Source organism: Anthonomus grandis, chromosome 6, assembly GCF_022605725.1.
Source record: "Anthonomus grandis grandis chromosome 6, icAntGran1.3, whole genome shotgun sequence".
Taxonomy (NCBI): domain Eukaryota; kingdom Metazoa; phylum Arthropoda; class Insecta; order Coleoptera; family Curculionidae; genus Anthonomus; species Anthonomus grandis.
Window position 1 is genome coordinate 25592649 of NC_065551.1, and position 24510 is coordinate 25617158.

A 24510-nucleotide genomic window follows, 5' to 3' on the forward strand; every position below is an offset into this window, starting at 1 on the left:
TATCCCTACGCTGGTATAACTAGCTAAACGTGCTAAGCACAAAGTCAAAAAATTTAGAAAAAAGAAATTCTTTCCTCCCAACATCCATCTCTAATTCTTTAAATCGTAAATCATGTTCACTACATTGCATTATATAGTTAATGTCTCTCTAAAAGATAATTCGTTTGTACCAAAGTTCTTTAGCATATTTATTGTTTTAATCTTCAATAGTTTTCTTCTTTCAACATTGTTCAAAGAATGCGTATAGATTCTACATCATAGGTTGCACTGAGTTTTTCTAAAGAATTAAAATCAATCATATAGTAATTTATCTGGTAATAGATAATTAAAAGTAATGTCTGATTCATATTCTAACGAAAAATTAAGCTTAGCAAATACTATATTATGAATCTAAAACTATACAATCATCTTTGACAAATATGCGTAAAATATAAAGCCTTGTAAAGTCTAAGCTATAAATAAAATAACGTCTATTAATCAATCTTTTTTATACATTTGATGAGTTGTTATCACACGTTTTTTAAATTTGTTTCTAAAAGTTGACTCTACTTAGATTTGGGCTTTTATTTGAATTTAAATGTTGTTAATTAGTGTCATTATCTGATTTTGTGATTTAATTTCTAACTAGGATCTGCTATTATACGATATTATTTGAAATAATTAAGGATAATTGGTTTGGAATTAAAAATTGGTCTATTGCTTAACCTGATGTCTTGTAAATTGACCAAATGACGCGAAAATATTTAAATAAATACATTTTAGTCTAGAATTAAATTACTTCCAGTACAGGTTTTACTGATATTCCGGATTTTATTCTTTTAACAAACAATTTATATTAATATAATGAGTAAACAGTGTGCAATTAGTACTATTGTTATATCCATATAAGTTAGTAAAATTAAAATAAAATGATTATTATTTTTCTCTTTTAATGCATAACTTAAATGGAACTATGAAATATTATAAAATACAAGTTAACATAGGTATTTTATAACATTTTAACGTTAAAAAAACACTAATTATTTCAAAATTTAAACAAGCACTAACTTCTTCCATTGTAGCGCCCTGAGGATGGCCTCATATAGGCCGAAACGGCGGCAGCAATAAAATTTAAAACCTGAGTTTTATTTGACCCCAGATCCAACTCACTTAGTAAGAAACATAAAAGATTTTTGGGTCACAAAAACAAAACAACACGTAAGGTACAATACGTAGGGTACGCATGAAAAAAAAATCCTCTAAATCAATAGTAATAAAAAAAGTAGAAAAAATATGCAATTCGATAATCTTTTTAAGGCATAATAAAAAAAAAACTTAAAAAACCACTAAAATAAATAATTTGCTATAAATATTTATATTTATTATTCTTCTGATAAGTAATTATTCTAATTTTTCGTTTCTCTTGAGATTTAGAATACATAAATATAAATTTCAGAGTAATTATTTTTCATATCAGTACTTAATGTAATAATAAAATAAAGTTTAAGTTTATTTAATATTTGTCAAATATCCTTAAAATAATGAGGCTTAATTAATTACAGAATAAATTATTAGCAAAAGATCTCTGACAAATCCATATTGATATTTATTCGTTAAAATCTACCTTTGCGCCAAACAATATAATTTTAATTTAGCTTAAAAACACATTTATTGGATTTTTTTTTTAAATAAAAGAAATAGAATTTATACACGTAATTTCTTGTATAAATTTTCACTAAATTGCCAGATAGTAAGCTCTCTTGGTTTAGGATTTGCTTTTTATTTTGCAATATTATTTATTTAGTTTGATTTATTAGGTATTAAATAAATATTCATGCAAAAAGGTAAAACCAATTAAAATCCTATTGTGAAAAATAAGTAATTTCACGATATGATATGGATATTCCTTAAAAAATAATGTAAATTTAATATTTCTGACAAATATGGTTGCCTGTAAGCATTTTAGCTTATATACTTAATCCTGTCGTAATTTTTGTATTCAGTTTAGTTATTGGTGGCATAAACTCTAAAACTGCTACAACATTATCGTTGATGAAACTACCTTGTACCAAAAAAAAATCTTATAAGGATTGAGCCTTCACTAAGAAGTAATGGTGTATTAAAATTCCTTTAATAATTATTTTTCGGATAATACATATTTTCCGAAGATATATTTTTATTAAGATATTTATCGAAGAAAGCTTTTATTCGTAATCATAACTATTAAAATTGGGATGACGTATAATATATTTAGTGAACGACTAGTTTTCCATAAATATTATATTTTTTTTTATTTAATTAATATATATTCACAATCAAAGCAATTTTGAGAAATTATTTTTTTTTAAATTACAGATAAGCATACAAAATTATATAATTTTTTCTTTATATCTTGTTTTTTGCAATTTTTTTTAAATAAAAAATTAAATAATGTAAACTTACTGTTTTTTATTGGCCGATAAAGGTTTATGCTATTTCCCATACGAGTATATGAAAGCAAATAAATTTCAAATAATTTTTGTGCTGACGGAATCGATAATTTCTATAAAATATCAATATCTTTAAAGACCCCATATGCAAGGAATTAATGCGTATGTCAAACAAGCGACCTGACAAAACTAATGACGAAAATCGGATTACCGAACCAACCAACGACGAAAGTCGACAGTTGCACGTAAAAAACGAAATCCCCTGGCCAAAAGGCCGCTAAGCCGGAAGAAATCTCAGAATTAGGTTTCAGTTAAAAGGTGATTTATATTGACTGAACGACAGGATTTTGGTTTCGACAGATTTAATTTATTATGCTCAGTAAATACGTTAAATATATATTTAATTGAAAATATGGTATGATCGATAAAAATATTGAAATGCACTTACCACCTAGAATGCCATCAATAGTGTAATCTTTCTTGCTATCGGGATCTTGATCTTTTCTCGGACCACCCCTAAGAAGTCTTGTAATGGACGAGATGCTTGGAGGATCGCTTACTCCTTCCTGTAGTAACAATTTAAAATTTACAGTTCATATAAAATTTGTAAATGTATAAATTCTTCTTAAATAAATAATGTAAAATACATTATTTGAGAAGAGCAGCTGCCCATACCGCGGTTATTCAAAAAATATGCAAATCCTTGCAGGCGGCCAACACAAGCCCTGTAATTCTATAAAACCGAAAATAACCAATAAACATTAAAATCACATATTTGCTTGCCAAATATTAAAAAAAAAAGGAAAATCAACTTCCAATACAAATCGATTGCCGACATAATCCTGGGGAAGTCAGAATTTTAAAGAGCCTAAGGCTGATTCAAGCAAAATAACCCACCTTCGAGATCTTAAAAGGTCCAGATAAGAGTAAAACGTGGCTGTTAGCGAAACAGTAAATACAATCCGGGCATTTCGGCTTCGGTTCAAAATTAATATGGGTGGTACCGCACGACATCGCTCGCACGTATTGAGAGGCACAACGCAAAAAGAGTTTGGACAAATTACTGGTATTTTATACCGAGAGTACTGTGGCCTTCTTCTATAGTACCCATTTAGACTGTTGTACGTGTAGCACGTGAGGTAAAATTGAGGACTGTTTTTTATGTACTCTACGCTTTGATGTTATTAGTTTGGTAATTGTAGCTATTTTGGGTAAATAAGTTACGTCTTTTCATTTGAACATTTCTGATTTTATTTGACTTAAGATTTTAAGTCAATTTATAAGATTTATAGTTTGATTATACTAATGCTACATTTTTATAGTAGTATAAGTATTCAGAGTTTTATTTTTAAAATATTTTGAATCAGATTTTTTGGAAAACGACTGAAATCTAAACTCAATTGACCCGTTTAATGTTGGATCGAGACCAAATGGGAATTTGCATGTGGAATTTGAACTGATCTGAGAAAATATTGATTTTTTACAGACCTACTATTTCAAAACTGGTCATAAAAATACTTCCCATAGATACTGAAAATGAAATTAAGCGAAACAAATTAAAATGTAAATTTCAATGAAAATCATTTTTTGTATATTATTTAATATCCTACATTACCCCTGCGTCCTGATGCTTAGCGCCGTAATAAAAACCATCAAAAAATATAGTTTTCCACAATTATTCTAATTTAAAATGAAGACTATTTATTACTAAAGGTACACAAAATATTAAATTTGACTATATACATACACTTTAGATTTGAAATATTCACAAAAAGAACTAGTGATAATCGTTTACATGTATTAGATTAATGCATGTTGTCTCAATTAAAAAAAAAAGAAATTAAAATAACTTCTCATTTCACCAAAATAAACCATTGAAAATTAAAAATTAATACGATAAGATTAATAATGCCGACCATATTAATGCTTTCTTTAGAGATGTAATGTTACTAGTCAAGTAATAAGCGTTGCAAGTTTTGACAACTGTGCGGTACAAAGTACTCCAGTATTAAGCTTTGAAAGCAATGATTATAGTACGAAGAATGAAATACTGATAGTACTAAATAAAGTACTGAAAATGAAATAACAAATTTTAGTGCATTTTTAGTGGCAGATTTCTAACATGACCGAATTCTTTAAATTTAGGCTCTATTCTGCTGCCACCTTTTAACATTTCGATGTTTCTACTGTTTATTTCTTAGTTCTTTTACAACAATATAATTCACTGGTTTAATGGAAATTTTCCTTCATATCAGATGTCAGCATAATTAAATAAAAACTGATACACTCACACTGAACTAAACACCTGGAAAAATATGCGAATTATGAGAACAGATCAATTTAGTTGATTTTTCGCAAAATTTCATTAAACATTTTTCGCAACATTTCATTAATGAAAATTATTTTTTCGGAAGAAATAAAAAGCAAGCGTCTGCAAGCTAAACAACTATGAATGAAAATGTACGAAAAATGCTCTCATTTTAAATCAGGTGCTTGAAAGTCCGTGTAGTCTCGAGGAGCAAATTACGCTCTCTTACCGCCATCTTTATGTCGAGAAGTAGAAGCTTGTATGAACAAAACAAGTATATAAAATTACAATCAGGAGTAAAATCACAAAATTATAAAGAAATAGCGGTTGCATACAAATTGATTGAAACTTTTTTGACAAATCTGCTAGCGTCCTCTCTTGCAACGAAAACTGTTTTTCCTAACGTGACAGTTTGACGTGCCTAATTGAACAAATCAAAATGGTTGAAAGGCGTGGCCAAATTAAGGCGAGAAAATCAAATCTCATTTAATCGAAATATCTAAAGCAAAGGCTTAATTAAAAAGGTTACTGATAGAACACGAGCCCTTTTTGATTAGGTGTTATACTAGCATTAGATATTGATCAGGATAAAATAATAAACTTTTTAGCTTTATTTTATAAATCTAAACGAGTTAATTTATTGCAAACAATAGTGTACTACATATCATCATTTTCAAAACGGAAATAAAACAATTTTTTTCTTTAATGGTTTATTATTTAATTTTCCTGAAAAATAGCTATTTAAAATTATATAAAAATTAATCCTGGTATTAAAAGAGACGTTTTATTTAGGGAAAAAAATAAATAATTTAAAATAGGATCCCTAAAACAAATAAAAACTACGTTTGGAGAATACATTGAAAAACAATGTTGATATTTCATCACTCAATGTAAAAAACGTCATTTCTGTCAATTTTGTCAAGCAAGGTGGCCGACATACGATTCCGATTTAAGCCCTATAGGCTTATATGAGTAAAATATGGAACGACCCATAATACGGTATACAAAATTAACAAAATTGGTGCTGCCATCTGTTACCAAAAATAAGCATATCTAGGCGAAGGCGACGATAGCAAATAGTAGCCATCCGAACTTTTTTTGATGAAGTTTTTTCTCTCTCCTTTGTATAAACCAAAAGTGTGCTATATTTTATTTTTCGAAATGCGAAATTTAGCTTAGCAAGGATTTTCTCTTTAAAGCTCTTTTTAGTGCAAAACTGGATGTTATCTAGTGGGAGTAAGTCTGACCTATCTGGCAACACTGGTGGCAAGCAGTTTGTGCACAAGAAATAACCAGTTTAATTGAGTTGCCATTAATATCTCATGCTGCTGATGATATTGACAGTTTAAAACCTCAACTGACACTTCTAAATTAACACCATTGAGAAAAAAAATTGCAATCCAGCAAAGTTACCAAGTAAGTTTTGATACTTATTTTTTGCGTATTTTGAAATAATTTTTTTTTATTATTAACAGTTTATCTTAGACTTTCCTTTATGCAACTTAGAATATCTTTTTACCACTAGAACGATCAGGATTGATTTTACTGAATAATTTAGCAGCTTCTATTTAAGTATGCGTTCTATCACCAAACCCAACTATGCACAGAATTTCTATTTCTTCTTGTTCCGTTAACTTCACCATTGCTGAAACCGCAACTTTGCTTGTACACTTGACACTATTTGTTTGGCGTACGACTGCTATAGAGTTTCTATGTTCTATGAAAATACACTCACCAGCAAATTTAATAAAAATACAAATTTATTCTCAGACGACAAGTTGCGACCTTCAATAATATTGTTCGGCCGTGCTTTTTTTGATACCTGTTGGCTTTAAGTATAGTACATGATGCATGAAACATACGAAGAATTCCACGCGAAATTCAAAAATGAAATAAAAAATAAAGTTAATGGTAAAAATTTATTTTTGAGCAACCCTGTATATACAAATTCCACGTTAAAAAAAAGCGTGAAATAAAAATCGATGGGTCCGAATTTTAAATTAATTTAAACATAATTTTTAGGACGCGTATACTTATTTGATTTATTGAATGTATATGCGGTCTTATCGCTTTATTTATTTTTGTCAGTTTATTGTTGTTGAAGTGTGGATACACGTAAAACTTGACAAATTAAGTATGGATTAACTTGGATATCCAAAAATATCCAAGGCCCAGGGCACCTACTTACCGGATATTTGCGAGAATTCATGAGCGCCTAAGAGACCCAGGTTCATTTGAACTCAGAAATTAAGACCGTGACCGTAATTTGACGGTACGTACACCTGATGTTGAGGAGCTCATTAAAGCACATGTAGAGGAAAATCCGTAGTATGTAAGAGAATTGCAGCGCGAGAAAACGTGAGTCGCCATTCTGTTGTAAGTAAATAATTCTTCATACTCAACTTCTGTATCCATATCACATCCAAATGGTTCAAGCTTTTGCAGTGAATCTTCTGTCGTTGGTTATTAAGAAAACTGGTAAAAGAATCCCTTTTTTTGACAAATGTTTTATACATGGATAAGGCTGCGTTTACAAGAAATGAAATTTTCAATTACCATAATACACATCACTGGTTCGATGAAAACCCTCATGATGTTGTGGAAAGTCGACACCAAATTCGATTCTCAGTAATATTGGTGAGGATTCCTTGCGATTGACTTATTGGACCGTGATTTTATTTTCTACTTCTGAGGTTAATTTTACAAATTTCGAAAACTCACTTATTTCTTATAATAATAAACATTTTTGGCTAAATGGTCAACTTTACCTTCATTTTCTAATACATGCATGATGGTACACCATCTCATTTTCAAATGATTTCTCTCCGCTAGCGGAGAGAAATCATTTGAATCAAGTTTTAAAATTGAGAAGCATTCAATTGGACGTGGTTGCTCACAAGCTTATCCAGCAAGATTACCAGAACTTAATCCAGTAAATTTTCTCTTCTGGGGCCACTTGAAAGCTATGGTGTACTCAGTGCCGATTAATATTGAAGAGCAACTATGGCAACGCATTATTGACTCTTCTAATCAAATGCGAACAAAACTAGGGATATTTCACAGGGTATTCAAATCGTAGACAAGAAGAGCAGATGTCTGCATTGAAATGAATGATGGTTACTTTGAAGATTGAATTATGGAATTTGTCGTTTTTATAAATAATTTTGATAATTGATTTATTTTGTTTTTTAAAAAAGCAATAAGATCTTCTAAAAATCATTAAATTTTGATTTTTCAATTAACTATTTAATACCTACATTTCATAAGGCTATGTTGATTAACTCTGATCACTCTGAGCGATGTGTAACAAGAGTACCTTTTTGTAGGAAAATGTATATTGATTTCAAAAAATGAACCCATATTGCAAAAAAAACCTCAAAAAAGTTATTCACTAAAGAACCTACTACTCTTGCAAAAACTACCCTTTTCGACTTTGCAAATAATTTTTCACCATTTGATTTAGCTAACTCGCTTAATATGCATTTTCCGCCCTATACTCTCAGGAACTTTTTTTACTTTTTTAGAGTACTATCACTCCCCGAATTTCTTTGCACCATTTCAATGACACCCTGTATTTTTAATACTTATAAATAATTAGCAAAGACCTTCTGCTCCTATGGAAAAAGAAATAGGGTTTAGGTAAGAATGATATGTTATCTTAAGTGTTCTTAGAGAACAACCGCATAAATAAAACCCAAAAATAAGTACCATCCTGATCATCATCCGATAACTCGGAAGTAAATGACGATCATAAGCGTTGCGGCCGTCCACGTAAATAACCCTATATGGACGATGATATTCATTCTTCTCGAGGACGCCCTGGGCGCATCGCACCGCAAATGCTTGGGCGGTGCGCGATGAAAGGCGCCCGTCGCCGGCGGCATCGCGCCGCCCTCAAATTAAACCCGTGCCGCCACACACCTGCGATACCATGGTATGCCATGGTATGGTATGGTAAGGACTTGGTACCACCACCGGCGGCCACCGCGACCGTGCCGCAGATACGATCTACGTCCCGATGACAGTAAAAACATCGTCTCGGAAGGGCATTGTTTTCGATGTATTATGTAAAACTTTATTATATTACGTTTTACTTCAGGGCTGGATGCCGGAATTATTATGGGCAGTTCTGGTGCATATTCATCGAACGCCTCGACTTCGTTCTTTTTAATGTAAATTGACTTAAGGGTTTCGGCTTACACTTAAGTTCCATGGGTGTTGAAATGTTTAGTAAATATGCAAATACTTTTTCTTTTCCTTTGCAATAAATAATTGTAAAAAAATAAATGTCTTATTTTATTTGATTACTGGACAATTAATTTGTTAATGCAAAGGGATATATTAAATAGTCAATAATAATAAATATTCTAAAATGCTAAAATATAAGTTATGCTCCCCTAAAGATTTAAATATACTGCAGCATTTTTTCCGTTCGTTAGATGTGAATTAAAACAAATACATTGACGGAAATGGTCAACTAATTCATTTACACACTTCACTACGAAAACACGATCACTTACGACTACTAGAGACATTAATTTTTTTCTTTATTTAATGGCAACTATTTAAATTTCGCGCCAATTTTTCGAACTTTACTTCACTAGACTGACAACTGACTACTTTCGGTGATGCGGTTCTTTATATACTCAGTAGAACGCTATTCTGGAAGATTTCCGCTTAATCTTAGAGATGTCGTGCGGTGTACCACTTATGTCATTCCGGAATGATGGACAATCAGCTGGTTGCTCGGTATTTACAATATCGTTACACTGCCCCCACCCTAAGCTTATTTCGTCCTGAAACGATTCTAAAGATGGGGCTTCCCTCTTGCAACTGGATCTCTTGTAGAAATAACAATCAACGGTTTTCTCCAGAGAATGGCGTTGGGGAGTATAACAACACACTAAAACTTAGACGCCTGACGACCACTTTTAATATGCTGCGAATCATCCTCCAGTCCAGGCTAGAGAGTTTGGGAGTTGCTGGGCTTCTCATATCCTCGGCAAGCAACTTCTCTTTTAAAGAACTTAAAGCGCCCAAACATTCTTATAGGTTGGTTTCTGGTATAAGGCATTTTTGGTAACCAAGTAGAAAGTCTTTCTAGCACCCTCTTCATCTGTTATCTTGAGTGCTTGCAAAACTTTGGAGTTAGTCCGATGCAGCTCTTACAAATTTTCGAACTTTCTACAGAAAACTTCAGCTCTTCCTCTATATTTTGTAAGTCCTTAGCGACACAATGTGCAAGAGCATACTCAGTTGAAGCAGTAAGCAAATATGCCATTAGAACAATGGGCCATGGATGTATCAAATTTCAAATCCAACTCTGGTTGGATTTGCGGCAGCTCAGCGTCTTCGTATTTTCCCTAATAAGGAGCCAGTCGGTTAAAGCAAATGACTTAAGCTTTACCTCTCGGCGGCTTTTGTATTCCGTAAAGAACATCGCTGATCCAGAGCTTTGTATGCCTCATACCAAAATGTTTTGAAATCTCTGTGACAAACCCTTTCGTCTCTTAGAGTCATAGAGCCAAACCAAGTCACTGTTGTTGTACCTTTGGTTTTTAGCATTGACATCATATGTGTCCTTCATCTGGTGGCTGGCATCTTAAATGGAAATGCTCACTTGATTATAAATAAGATTTATTCTTCTACGCAGCTTATAGTCGTAGTCCTCTCGGGCAACATCGGTTGTTGGCGGGCAACCAAACCAGAGTTTTCTTGCTGTCACTATTCGAGCCGGAGACCCACCTGTGTTTTCAGAAATTAGAATCAGAAGCATAAGCTAATCGATAAGCCAGAAGAAACAAATAAAGAAATCTATTCTAGTCCCTTTGGTGGCTAAAGTCTTTTTTAGCCAAATACCGATTAATGATCCTATTCATTCTATTCCACCATGCAATCTGACCGCGGGTGTAATGCAGTAATTCTCGATTTTTTGATGTCAAGCGTCTTATAGGATGTGACTCAACTCATTTGCTGAAGTAGTCCATTACAAGCATGATGTACTTATTCCCTGCTTCTTATTAATAATAATAATAATAATAATAATAATAATAATAATAAGAGGTTTATTAGCCACCAATACAAAAAAAAGCATAATTACACAAGGTAATATGATTATATACATGGAATTGAATATTAGAATATTAAACAAAGAGAGCATATTAAAAACAATAGGTTATATAAAGAATTTAGTTAACACAAGTAAGGCAACTAAAAAGCCATGCATTCAGACTTCCAGAAAAGAAGGAAACAACTTCCTGGATTCTGTTAAGGCTTATAAAAGAAGAAGTGAGAGAAAAAAAAAACAATTCTTATAGACAAACTAAAAAAAAAACAAATAGGTAGGCATATACTTATGAGGGGAAAAAGCAGTAGGGGGAAAAATGGATGAAACGGAATGAAAGAATTCTTCTTTTTTCTTCTTTTTTTTTTTTAAAACAGTTAATTTTTGAATAATAAATGTTAATAGAATATTTTACGTTGCATTCAGTTAGTTAGCATGTGCGTAGTATTTTAATAAAGAAAAGCATTCAAGAAAAATTAAGTTTGATTTAAAAGAAGAAGCTTGGTTTTTAATTTAAAAGTTTTTTCAGTGACAGTCAAATTAATTATTTTGAACTTATTAATCAAATTTGGTACGACATAAGAAAAGGATCGCTTAAAGAGTTCTTTGCTATGGCTAGGAATTGTTAAAAGATTTTTACGTCTTATATTAAGATTATGCACATCAGTACGATAGGTAAGCTTTTCAAGTAAATAAGGCGGAGTTTTTGATTTAAGAATTTTGTAAGAAAAACATAAAATATGTAATATTCGTCTATTGTGCATATTTAGCCAACCTGCTTCTTTTAATTTATAAGAAATATGTTGCCGTCTCTTATACCAAATATAAGTCTTAAGCAAGAGTTTTGAAGTTTTTGAATTCTACCTGAGTCGGAGTTATCGAGACATGGTCCATAAATTGTGTCGCAAAAATTTAACGGTGATAGTACTAAAGCATCACAGAGCAGTTTTTTGATACTTGAGCTTAAAAAATGTCTTTGACGATATATTGTTTTTAAGGCAGAATATCCATTTTTTAGTTTAAGGGTAACATGTTCTTTGAATCTAAGTTTATAGTCCATTACTAGTCCAAGATTTTTTGCAGAGTTTTTAAAACTTATTATATTGTTATTAAGGTGTACATTTAAATTATTTAAAATATTAGTTCGATGATTGTCACTACAAAAAAGAATAGCTGCTGATTTAGTGGGGTTAATCTTTAGAACTAATTTTTGAGTTTCTATATTTAAGGTATTTAAATCCTCATTTATATATTGATTAGCTTGGACAACATTAGTGTGATGAAATGAATAAAATAGCTGGGTGTCATCTGCATAGCAATGGTGCTTACAGTGTAAAATTTTTTTAGTAATTTGTGAAGTATAAAGAGTATAAAACAAAGGACCAATAATGCTACCTTGGGGTACCCCAGAGGTAACATCCAGTGCATTTGACTTATTGTTATTAAGCACTACTCTTTGTTTTCGATTAAACAAGAAAGAAGACACCAATGCCAACGCAGACTCAGCAAAACCCATATATTCTAATATAGCCAGTAATATTCTGTGATTTACCATGTCAAAGGCTTTAGAAAAATCTAAGAGAATCAACACCGTAGCTTTATTTTTATCAAGTTCCTTAAAAATATCATCAGTCACTTTAGATAAAGCGGTTGCACAACTATACCCCTTACGAAACCCAGACTGGTATTTAGGAATCAAATTATTTACATTTAAATATTGAACTATTTGATACTCCATAACTTTTTCTAATATTTTTGATCGTATAGGAAGTACAGATATTGAGCGAACATCATTAAATTCAACAGGATTTTTTATTTTGGGCAAAGGAATAACATTGGCTTCTTTCCATTGATATTAGGCAAGCGGACTATACTTCCACGTTATGCTGATACTTCAAAGCTTTCTGCTTTCTCTGCGGGCCATTACTTCCCTCACATAGCCTTGCTATTGATCCAGGAAAATCTTTCTCTTACTTTTCCTAGGGTCTTTGTTACTCCAAGGTTCCCTACTGACACATAGATTTCCTTTAGCAAGTCCAAAATTTGACACAACAAATTGCCTTCTTTGCCATTGTGGTTAACAATTTTCCGCCTCGAAGGTCCTAAAACTTTTAAAATTAGGTTCCATTGTGCCCAATACAACTTGATATTGAGAGAATACTTGGCAACTTCTTCCCAAGTTGGCTTTCTCTTTCCTTTGTCCAGGTTAAGACTAACTGGATTTCGGAATTCTCCTCTTGGTCTTTTATAAAATTCTCATTTTGCTTGTGTCAAGTGTCATCAACGATCTTGATAACTTCGCATCTTTCTTATCTGCCCGCTGACAATGTTTGAAATCCTCCGGATAGGATCTTCTTGATACGGCTTGCTGCATCGTCGTTTGATGATCGTCCTCTTTGCATTGATTTTCCTTAGATATCTGATAGTCCTCTTCAGGAACCACTTGCCGAGAATCACACGAGCCTGGCCGTTGTTCTTGGCAGCTTCAAATTCAATATCTATATAAGTGCATTTATCAGCTTAGGCGGATGTGCCAGTAGTAAATACTGTCTCATTTCATCATCGCGAAGTCTATTCACGAATGGTTGGACTGCTAGGCATTCCATGATCTTTTCCGGGAAAACTGAATATGCCAGTTAAACCAAATGTGCAACATCGGCTTTAAATTCTCGCAAGGACTCTCCTGATTTTTGCACACATTTTTCAGGTGCGTATGGTAGTTATGTTTTAAGTGCGACTGGCCATAACGCAACTCCAAATGCCTCATTAGGTAATCGTACACTTCTTGTTCCTCTGAGTACGTTCTTTGCAGGCTAGCAGCAGCATCTCCTCTCAAGGCCAATGTGGAGCTGCGTCTCTTCCTGGATGACCAAACAATTTGCTTTTGCTGCCGCTTTGAACTGAGGCTGATAAATATTCCGCGATGTAGTACTATCAAATTGAGGCGGTTTGAGTCGCATTAGCCTAATAGATTTGGTATTGGTACAAACTTGGCTCTTGCTGAAGGTCTACAGGGTAGCTCATCGATAGTATTGATGTCCAACGCTGCAATTTGGTTTTGAGCTTCCTGGATCTCGTCCTTCACCAATGAGAGAATCTGCTTTTTCATTAACGAATATTTTTCCAGAATGTCTTATTCTAGTTCCTTTTTTAAATTGGAATGTTTTTCTAAAAGTTTTCCCCAAGCTCAGTTTTTAATTTAGTTCTTGGTAAATTGTTTTTCAAAATCTTTTCTTCTAAACTGGAATAGTCCTTAGTTTGTGTAGTAAAATTGCCTCGCAATTTTTAATTAAATTTTTTGTCATCCTTGTAGAATTTTCCAGTAACTTAGCTTTTGGACCTTACAACATTTTACCAATATCGCTTACACCAGCAAAAACAGGCTGCGATAGAATTAAAACCTTCTTTCCCAGAGGTTAAAAACTTTCATATAGTCAATAAAAAATTACTCATAAGAGACTATGATGAAAATAGGTTAATAACAAAACAGCTGAAAAAATAATTTTGCTCTACAAGACAACAAAATTTATCAAATTTGCAACATATTAATTTAAAGTATGGAAAACAACTTAAGAAGGTCTTTTTAGGCTTTACCATTCGAAATAACTTTTAATTAAATGTGAATGATGTTATCGTTTTGAGACCATTAGTAAAAAATTAGACGAGTTCAACTTTACTTAAGAGACGAAAAATAGAGTTTAGGGACAACAAGATGTTTCAATCATGTTTATTTACTGTTTTGCCAACGTTAGTAGATTTTTAAGGCCTGATGATGCTCTGAATAGACCGAAACACGTGTAGCTTTCAGTAAATGTTGTGAGACCGTGACATATACCTAAGCTACTTAAAAACAAAAGTGTGCACATTCTTGAATTAATGCAAATCCTGGTGTTCAGGAAGAATATCTCCACTTTACGTTCCAAATATTCAACGAGTTTAGAATGTTCTAAACTATTATTTCTATAAATATGTAGTTACAAATTTATTAGTTTCCATTTCAACCTAGATGAAGTCAAGAAAAACTCCCTTGTAAAGAAAGAAACACTGCAAGGAAATTAATATAAAGATTTGTAGAGCTTTGAAAATATTTGAAATACAAACCTTATCTATATAATTTATTATATCTACAGTTTTCTAAGATATTTCACCTTCTATTCTTTTTTTATGGGTTAATTCAAGTTATGGGTTAAGTCCTCAAAATTCCAACAACGACACAACAGGTTATTATTATTACCTACTAAAACTCGAGTTGTACAACTAAGATAATTAAGATCTACAAAGCAGTTAAGCATTTTTGCCATTTATTTTGACTAAGCCGGTTTAAAAAAAAAAAACAAATATCTGATCATAAAAAATATCAAACCTTTATCAATCGATCACGTATTTCCCAGGAAAATATCCCAGGATTCTCCTTCTTAATTTGCTCTATCCGGTCCTCAACTTCTCTCGTAGCTACTCTCGGCTTGGAGCCTCCAATCACTCCTGGTCTTATACTTCCAGTCTCTTGGTATCTATTAAGGATCTTGGAGACACAACCATGAGATACCCTTAGTTGTCTTGAAATAACGCAAGGGCGCACTCCCGCCCCTGCCATTTCAACGATTTTCAGTCGTATATGGTTGGGAAGAGGCCTTCCATTGATAAAAACCCCTCCTAGTTGGTTTACTCGCCCTTGACCTGTAAATTATCAAAAAAGAACTTAATATAATTGATTAATTTGTTTTGAACAAAATAAATACATTTTTGGAGTGGACCAAATTTGAGGATTTTTTAATGTTAAATTATGTTCAGCCTTCATGATAGTTATTAAAGCAGTGCCTAAAAAACTGTAACTATTTAATTTCAGTTGATAGTCTGGGAGCATAACTTGAATGGCTGTGGTGCCCTATTTATGATTAAGGATAAACTAAGGCTTACTTTTATATTATTAAATTCCTAAGATTAAGAAATGTTGCTCTATCTCTTTAACAGCAGTCTTTGGTCTAGTGTAACTATTAACCATAAGAAAAAACTAGATATTTCTGACCAGATATGGCATATAATATAGCGGAAAATATATAAAAACCCTGTAAATTCCCAGAACGAACCATTTTATTACAGATATTAACTTTGCTTTCCACCATTTTATTCATAAATGTTATTATGGAGAAACACGCAAACTTGATTCAGTTCGATGCAACAATTACATAAATATTATCTAAAAAAAATATCAATTTTATAATTATTAGAGTGGCCACCATAAAATTATGGGAAATAAGCAATTTTAGAAAAACGTTTTTTTTTTCTTAAATTAAATTACAGTTTTTGGAGGTAATAAGAAAATTATTCATTTGGTAATCAATCAACTACTGTGGCAACTGCGTCGCGTAAAGTAAGCAACACTTGCACTGTGCAGAACAGAGGTTTTTTTAGTTATTTCCTTAATTTCAAAAATTTCTTTAATGGGAAATGATCAATCATTGCCATTTAATGCCTTAAGGCTCTGCTGGATGTTCAAATCGCGGCAAATTAACAGAAGATTGAGCCGCTTTCGTCACGGCTCTAACTAAATTACCCAACAGCCCACCCCTGCGCGGCCCCCTATAATTATTAAATTACTAAAAGTATTCTCACCTTCTTAAATTGGAAATATATCAATTTTAATAGATTTAGGGTCATGGATATTATAAAAAAATGTGAAAAATACGGCACTCAAGCATTAAATCATTAGATCCTCACCGAAATGAAAAAACTGATATTGTCCCTGATCACTATGTTATCCATGCTGAATTCCTAAAGCATAGCGGTAAATTTACAATGGCTTTCAAAATTTTTCTCAGACATTCTTAAGACGAGCAATGTACCGTATCAACTTAAAAGGGCGAGAATTGTTGCGAATTTTAAACCAGGGAAAGCTAATGGTACACCGAAAAGCTATCGTCCAATTGCCCTCCTAAATATGGCCTACAAATCTTTTAAAAAACTGCAATACAACAGGATTGATTGGTCCAACAATACTGCAATATGAATTAAGCAGAGTTTCGTCCAAACCGCAGCTGCGAACACCAAGTACTCGCTCTAGTTAACTATGCTGAAACTAGCGTTTAAAAGCAATATAAAATATCTGCTGCTTTGTAGACCTCAGTGGCGACAAGAAGTTATATATAAATTAATGCGAACTATCCCATGCAGAAAGATGACTGATGTGATTAATGCCATGCTATCCAATAGACCTTTTCACAAAGATATGCCATAAGGATCGATGATACCTCTTCTGTTCTTTAGACTATACATAGCAGACATACCTGGAACTACATGAAAGAAATTCGGTTGCGTGGATGATTGGGTAGTCGCTTCAAGCCATAGAGAGCTAAGATAACTGAGTAAATTCTAACAAATGAGTTTTAGGAGATATTTTTGCGATAGGAGATTGCAGCCCAGTGTCGCAGAGTTTTATATCATACAAGTAAACTGATTCCAACAGTATTATATTAGGTGAATAATTTGGTTGGTTCGAGTCTATAAAGTCTTAGGTATTTGAGTTTTTATATAATAAATTATTTGGTTGGTGAAGTAGTGATGGGCGTAAAGAGGGGGATTCCTACTATACTCCTTAAGCTGGTAATTGAACTAGTTGGATACGTTTCAATACATATTTTGGGGCATTTATTTTATATTGGATTTATTGTATTTACATATAATTTCCTTGCAGTCACGTTAATTTCACGTTATGTTGTTATCTATTTTTGGTCTTATAATGCTCACGTATATTTTTAGGGGTTCTTATGACCTTTTTCCATTTTGAGTTTGCTAGTATTATTATTAGGTTTATATCAGGGGTGAAAATTATTTTTATATGTTTAAAATGGTCTTTCCGGGTTATTTTATTATATACAGTTAAAAATTTATTGATATTACAGTAGGAACCTCGAAATTTTGTATTTCTAGTAATATTTTATTGGCATACTTTTAGTTCTTACTGTTTGATTTTTGTAAATTTGTTTTGGCAAATAAAGAATATTTATTAATATTATTATTATTATTATTAATTGTGTCTTAATTTTTAACTTGAGCAATATGATTTTTAATCAAGAGTATATAAAAAGATTTAACTTTTAGAATTGAGAAAATGCTAAAATAGATATTACAAAAATTAATATAAACTCTTTTTGTGAATTTAATCTAAAACAATTTTTTGATTATTTAATTTTTTTGTTAATTGAAAAAATCAACTAAATTTAAATTTTAGATAAACTAATATATAAAATTTAACTTATAAACAAAAAAGATCGAATCGCGATTCTTAAACCGATAGCAGACGACGATATATAAATTAACCGACTGTGATACGACTCTATAAAGCTATATAAAAACTAATGAAATCAGTAATAAACTCTATCAAAATAGTTTAAGAAATAGTGGAGTTAAGCAAGATGCATCGGGAATTTAATTATAAATTGAAAAATTAAAAAGTGAACGTTTTAATAATATAAAAATATATCATTAAGTAACTAGTTTTAAAATGCACAATTTCTACTTATTATTATTATTATTATTATTATTATTATTATTAAATTATTTTGAAATAATTCATTTAACAATGTTAGGCACATTGACAAACGACGCGGCTTTAATTTGAATCAAACACCCTGTATATGTTTTTATTCTGTTATAATTCTTGTTTTTTTATAGGTATATTTTACTTATTTTTTAAAAATTTGCTATATAGATATTTTTTAATAAATGTAAAAAAATAATATTAAATAAAATTGTAAATATTGGCATAATAAATTATTTTTACATTTCTTTGCATACTATATTAAATTAGATAAAAATTTATATTGAAAGTTTGGGAAGGCAACATACTAAAATTAGAACTCAAAATTATCTAAAATTCATAGAAAGTTTACGTATATTTTAAAACATTTTTTAAATTTATATTTATTTGTATTCATATTTCTTATTTTATTTTTACCCTCTAGCTTAATCTCTTTAGTCTAATTTTACTTTTACATTTATTTTTAGGTATTATGATTGTTTTCTACGTTTTAAATATATATGTTCATGAATATTTCTTTTAATAATTTTTCTGCTAAACTATATTAAATTTTGGATAAGAATTCGTTAAATATATATAATTTAAAATATATACAAAATCGTAATTAAAAAAATCAGTAAATAGCCTTGTTTAAAACAGATTTTTTGCCTAATAGCCTATTTTTCTTTATTAGAGCTACATATAGAAGGTGACTGAAAACTAAGGGTAACTTTTTAAAAAACATAATTCATAAATTAAATTAATAATTAATAAATTAACACAACATGAGTTATGTTAATTTGTTGGGCAAGCTTACCATTTATATAAAGTTCCACAAATTTAAGGGTTTTTGATCATATACCTGTCTATGTAAGTCTCAAAAACTCTTATTTAATCTTAAAAAAAAGCTCTTTTTTAGTCTCATATTTTGGTAACTTCTACGTTTATTATATGTTCCTAAATAATAAAAACTCCAAAACTTTACCTTGAAATTGGTAACTTCCATAAAACGACATCATAATCACAAAAAAATGTAGCACCCTACCGCTCACAAAATTCAAAACCGTAGTCACATTTCGCGAACTTTTTTTGAAGACACACACGACAAAAGTTCGAAAAACACTCGTTATACCAACGGCAACCGTATTAGCGGCGACACTAAATAATATTATAGCTTTTCCATAATAATTCATCGTTAGCAAAGAAAAAACACATCAAAATTACCATCTGTTACGGCTAAAACGGACGGTGATTGGTCGAAAATGTACACTCGTGTCCCATTGTACGTAAGAAAGGCCAGTATAAAGCACACCTGGGAAGTACTGTACTATAGTTCGGTCTAGGAGGTTGAGAGGGGGATATTATGGAAACAAAATGGTGGTTTGGTGGGAAAGAGAGGGTTACTGTTTGATGTGTTAATAAGGGTGAGGAGAATCAAGGGAAAAAATGAATTATTTTGGGGTGTTAGTCGGTCGTTTGCGGAGATTTTTATGGTTGTTTGAGCAAAGAAGTTTTTTTTTGTTGTTGCTTGCCATTTCTGGTGTTTTTTTTAGAGATCATTATTATCAAGATAGAATATTTTAAAGGCTCTAACAGATGTTACAACTGGTGGATTGGTTTTCACATAAAACGAATTAGCTAAAGAAGTTAAAATTTGAAGATTTTAATTGGACGCTGTTGAACGTTATTTACGTAAAAATTTAAAACAATTTCAAATTCATAAAAATTAGTTTCATTTTCTAGTTCGGAAAGTAATGTCAATAAAAACATTAAATTACATATATTTGAATTAATTAATAGATTATTAAACCTAACTACAAATTTGTAAAAATATACCAAGAAAGCTACAATAAAATAACGTTCCATCTATATACGGAATATAAGCACTATATTTACATATATGTGTTGTGACTGATATGTATTGTCCAAAATACGGAAAGAATTGATCGAAATTCTCAGGTGATACGTGAAATATAATAAATATGATATAGGCTAAATAATATAAATGTTTAAATGCAATTACTGTATTTGTTATAGTAAATTTTAAATTTTATACCTTGACAAAATATATTATAAGCACTTATGCAGCTCAACTGTTATAATGCACATTTTTTAAGATATCATTGTGATATTTCTGTGATTTCGGAAATATCTCTTTTGTATATTCCAAGGTTGTGAAAATATTATAGATTTTTCGTTTTTATTGTCCATATCATTAATTAATTAATATCCTACTAAATTTCTCATTTAGTGTTTCTTTTAGACACATTTGTTATGTCAGTGAGTATATATTATCGGGAAAGAAAATTTTAAGTTTATAAAAATTGGTTCTAATTTTCAGTTTGGCATATATTGCCAATAGAAATTTTTGAATATAAATAAATATTTTAAATTCCGGATATTAGAACATGATAAAGATTATAGTTCAAATAAGTTGAAATATATTAAAAAAATATTCTACCATAAAACACTTTCTAATATTTACATGTATATGTTATAACTACCACCATAACTATATTAGTAATAATATTAATAATAATAATAATAATAATAGTAATAATACTAATATTAAGAATAATAATAATAAACAAAAAAATAAACGTTTAGGAAGAAAACTGAAGCACACTATAAGCACTTGTGCCTGATTTGTGGTTACATAATTAAATAAATGTCAAATTTAGTATAATTATCTCCTTATAGGATAAACAGATTATAGCCGGGTTAGAATGTTAATTTTAGGGTATAATCAGTATAATATACAACAGTAATACTTATAAATTGATATTTTAATTTGAAACAAAAAGCATATTTATTGGATATACCTATTTAGGATCTATTAAATCATTAAAAAAGTGTCTAGCTTTTAAAAGTATCTAGTTTTTGCATTAAAAAAAGTCACATCCTTATATCATTTGGGAGTATGTTATACAGTCTTTGAGCATACTATTTTAAGCTTCTTTGAGTATGAGTTTTACGAGTCATGGTTGGATATGCCAAGTTGTTTAGTAGATGAATTTTGGTAAATATTTAACTCTATCTTATTGTCTTTATGTATTTAAGGATTTTTAAGCAATAGTTGACGTAAATCTGATATCTTACTGTCAGAAAAAAGGTTAACAGTAGGATATATTCTGTTTCTCTGCCACAAATTATTTTAAAAGCCATTTTTAACTTGATTTTAATCTATTATCTATATTTCATTATTATGTTTCAGAAATACCTCGCCCTCCTAAAATATCATAAACTAAATAATTTTGTACAGGAGACATATATTCAATTTTTAGATCTGAACCATTTACTTCTGAACCAATTCATCGCCATAAAGGTCCCGGATAAACAAATTGTCAATTTTTATACGAAGATATTTACAAGATGTTGTTTAGGGTATTTTATTATTCCCAATCCTAATGTTGCCATGTTTTTGAAGTGAATTAGTTCTGTTTTGAAGTGAACTATTTCTGTAAGTTGCGAAAGACATATAGTTAGTTTTTTGTATATTTTAAGTTAATTTATTGTGTTGAAACCAGCTTTTCAATTCCACAATGTCTTTTTTCATTTGGACTGTCTGAAGTCTTTTTCAATTGTTATGATTTACCAAGACTTTCCTCTACAAAGTAAAACGGTGTCATCTGCAAAACTAACTGCAAAAACGAAATATGGTTAACATAAATCATAAACAGGTTAAGGACCCAACACAGTCCCTGGGCTATGCCTATAGAGATAATTATGATGTTAAACGATCAATTGCATCCAGCGTAGATCTTCCTTCCCTGAAACGAAATTGCAAGACGGTCAGTGCACTAAATTTAGTTAAGAAATGTGTCACTCTTTTTTTAATGAATTGTTCAAAAATTTTTGAAAATAGTGACAAAGGTACGATAGGTCTGTTATTTGATACTTTTTTTAACACCACTATTGTAAAAGGATTTAATAATTTATTTCTAACTTAATTTCTAACGATCAACTGTTACAGTATATACAAAACATAATTAGAAATATTAAATTCTTCACTGAAATATAATAAAAATGCTTTTTAGCGGAGATTTCTATATTTTAAAATTTAATTGTAATTTTAATTATATATCTTGCCAAAATGTACTTTAATATATTTTAGGCACTTCTGCAGCCCGACTGTTTATCATATGCACTTAATTTAAAATATCCGTGTTATAATTTCCGTAATAATATTTCGGAAATATTCCTTTTATCTTTTTAACCATTAAATAACATAATTCTTCTGTATGTACTATTAAAAAATGAAAAAGTCTATTATTGGCATGGAAGGTGTCAAACGAGACATTAGCTTGTGAATGGTATATTTTACATTTCTTTTTCTATTATATCGTAAATTTATTGTATATATCTTTAATCGTTAATTAATTAATACTCTATCAAAATTATATTTTTTAAATAATGAATATGTGTAATTGAACATAATTTAAATAGAACATTGATAGAAAGTCATATTCAAAGATCTAACTACAAAAATTACTTTTATATGTTTTTTTTTAAATTTGTGTTATATAAGTTTTATGATATAGGAATAATTTAAAAAATATATGATTATATAAATTCTACTCCTAAATTTAATAATTGAATAAATTTAATAAGTCGCCAAGTTCATTTAAAAACGACACAGCATATACAGGGTGTTCATTTGAAAACTTCCTACCACGGATTTATCGAAAACCACTGTTTAAAAAAAACTTTCCAAAAAAAAAGTTTCCAGATAAATGGATAGGGCGAAGGAGGCCTATAGAATGGCCTGCTAGATCTCCTGATATAACGCCGTTAGACTTTTTTCTATGGGGTCATTTGAAATCTATTGTGTTTACTCCCCAACCTGAAAGTTTGTATGAACTTCGTCAACGCATCATCGACAGCTGCCATGATATCCCACAACATGTTTTTGAAAATGTTTGTCAGGAATTTGAACATCGCCTATATCACTGTTTGGTCAAAAACGGGCAACATCTTGAACACTTATTGGAATAAAAACTGATATTTTTAGGTTTTTGTTCTCTATCTGAACAAATTAAGATAAACAAAGATTTGTCTAATTTTCTCGAAAACGAATTGACCGATTTAAAAAATCAAACGTCAAAATAAAAGACTTCTAAAAACCTTTTAAACAAGCTATTACTCGATATCCCTTGCCATTTAAAATTTTTAAGGGGATGACCCTGGGGGGCAGAGGGTGAAGTAATTTTAGATTAGAAAGTTGTCCTCCTTGACAAACCTTTTGATGTATTTCGGAGTTTTTTTTTTTAATAGTGGTTTTCGATAAATCCGTGGTGGGAAATTTTCAAATAAACACCCTGTATAAAATATAAATTAGAATAAAAATCATCTTCGGTGTTAAAAAAAATTGTACTTTTTAGAGAACCTTTCTATATTATAAAAAAAAAGATGTTAAAAAAATGAGAATACAGTATGGAAGGCCTGAAGAAATACAATTCTGTATACCTATAAAAATAGGAAAAAAACCGTATTATATTAAATAAAAGTGATAGGTTTGTATAATATAAAGTGCAAAAAATCAGTAATGAAGGATTGTTATTTTTTCAAGAAATAAATATGTGAGTTAATAGCATAACTTAAAAGGATACTATAATAGTTGTATAATAATTATTTGTTGGAAGCAATTTTTTCCTGAGGTTGATGACTGGCGACGGTTAGTTTGGGGTTCAAGGTATCATAAAATTATTTTCAAGTCATTAATTTTGTACACACACAACACACTTGAAAGTGGAAAAAAATTATAAGAAAGATAATATAGATTCAAGTTTTAAGGGTACATTTTCACGAGAGTTTCTTTATATCGGCAGAGATATAATCAATTCCTTCTTTTCTTTACATTGTTTTAGCTGTATTTATGCTTTAATATCCTTATTTATTTAGACATCTCTATTTAAAATATAAAGTTTTTGCAATAATATTTTCTATTTGGTTTTTAATATATCCCATTTAAATATGTACAAATTAATTTAAAATTTGTGTAAGATAACCATTTGCAAATTTAAATGGGTGTTTTAGATTTATTTAAAATTTTACTTATAGCTGTCCATAAAATTGTTTTATATATTAAATTGCTTGTAACTTATCAGCTCACATTTGTAAATCAAATTAATTTTCTGTGACTGATATTTAAATTTATAGAACATTTAATTATGTATGTCTAATAAATGCTTAATGGCTTAGCAAATAAATTTTG

The 24510-nt window shown here is 30.4% G+C and overlaps 1 protein-coding gene across 1 annotated transcript in view; it reads right to left on the reverse strand.

The window, feature by feature from the left end:
• The window catches only part of LOC126737265 (protein gooseberry-neuro), a 43005-nt gene extending 23420 nt beyond the window's left edge, over nt 1-19585 (reverse strand). The window contains exons 1-3 of the mRNA XM_050442081.1: nt 19282-19585; nt 15144-15457; nt 2857-2974 (exon numbers count right to left, since the gene is read on the reverse strand). Of these exons, the coding sequence (XP_050298038.1) occupies nt 2857-2974; nt 15144-15457; nt 19282-19489 (640 nt within the window). The 5' untranslated portion in view covers nt 19490-19585. The remainder of the gene's footprint in view (nt 1-2856; nt 2975-15143; nt 15458-19281) is intronic.
• Nucleotides 19586-24510: the final 4925 nt, after the last annotated feature.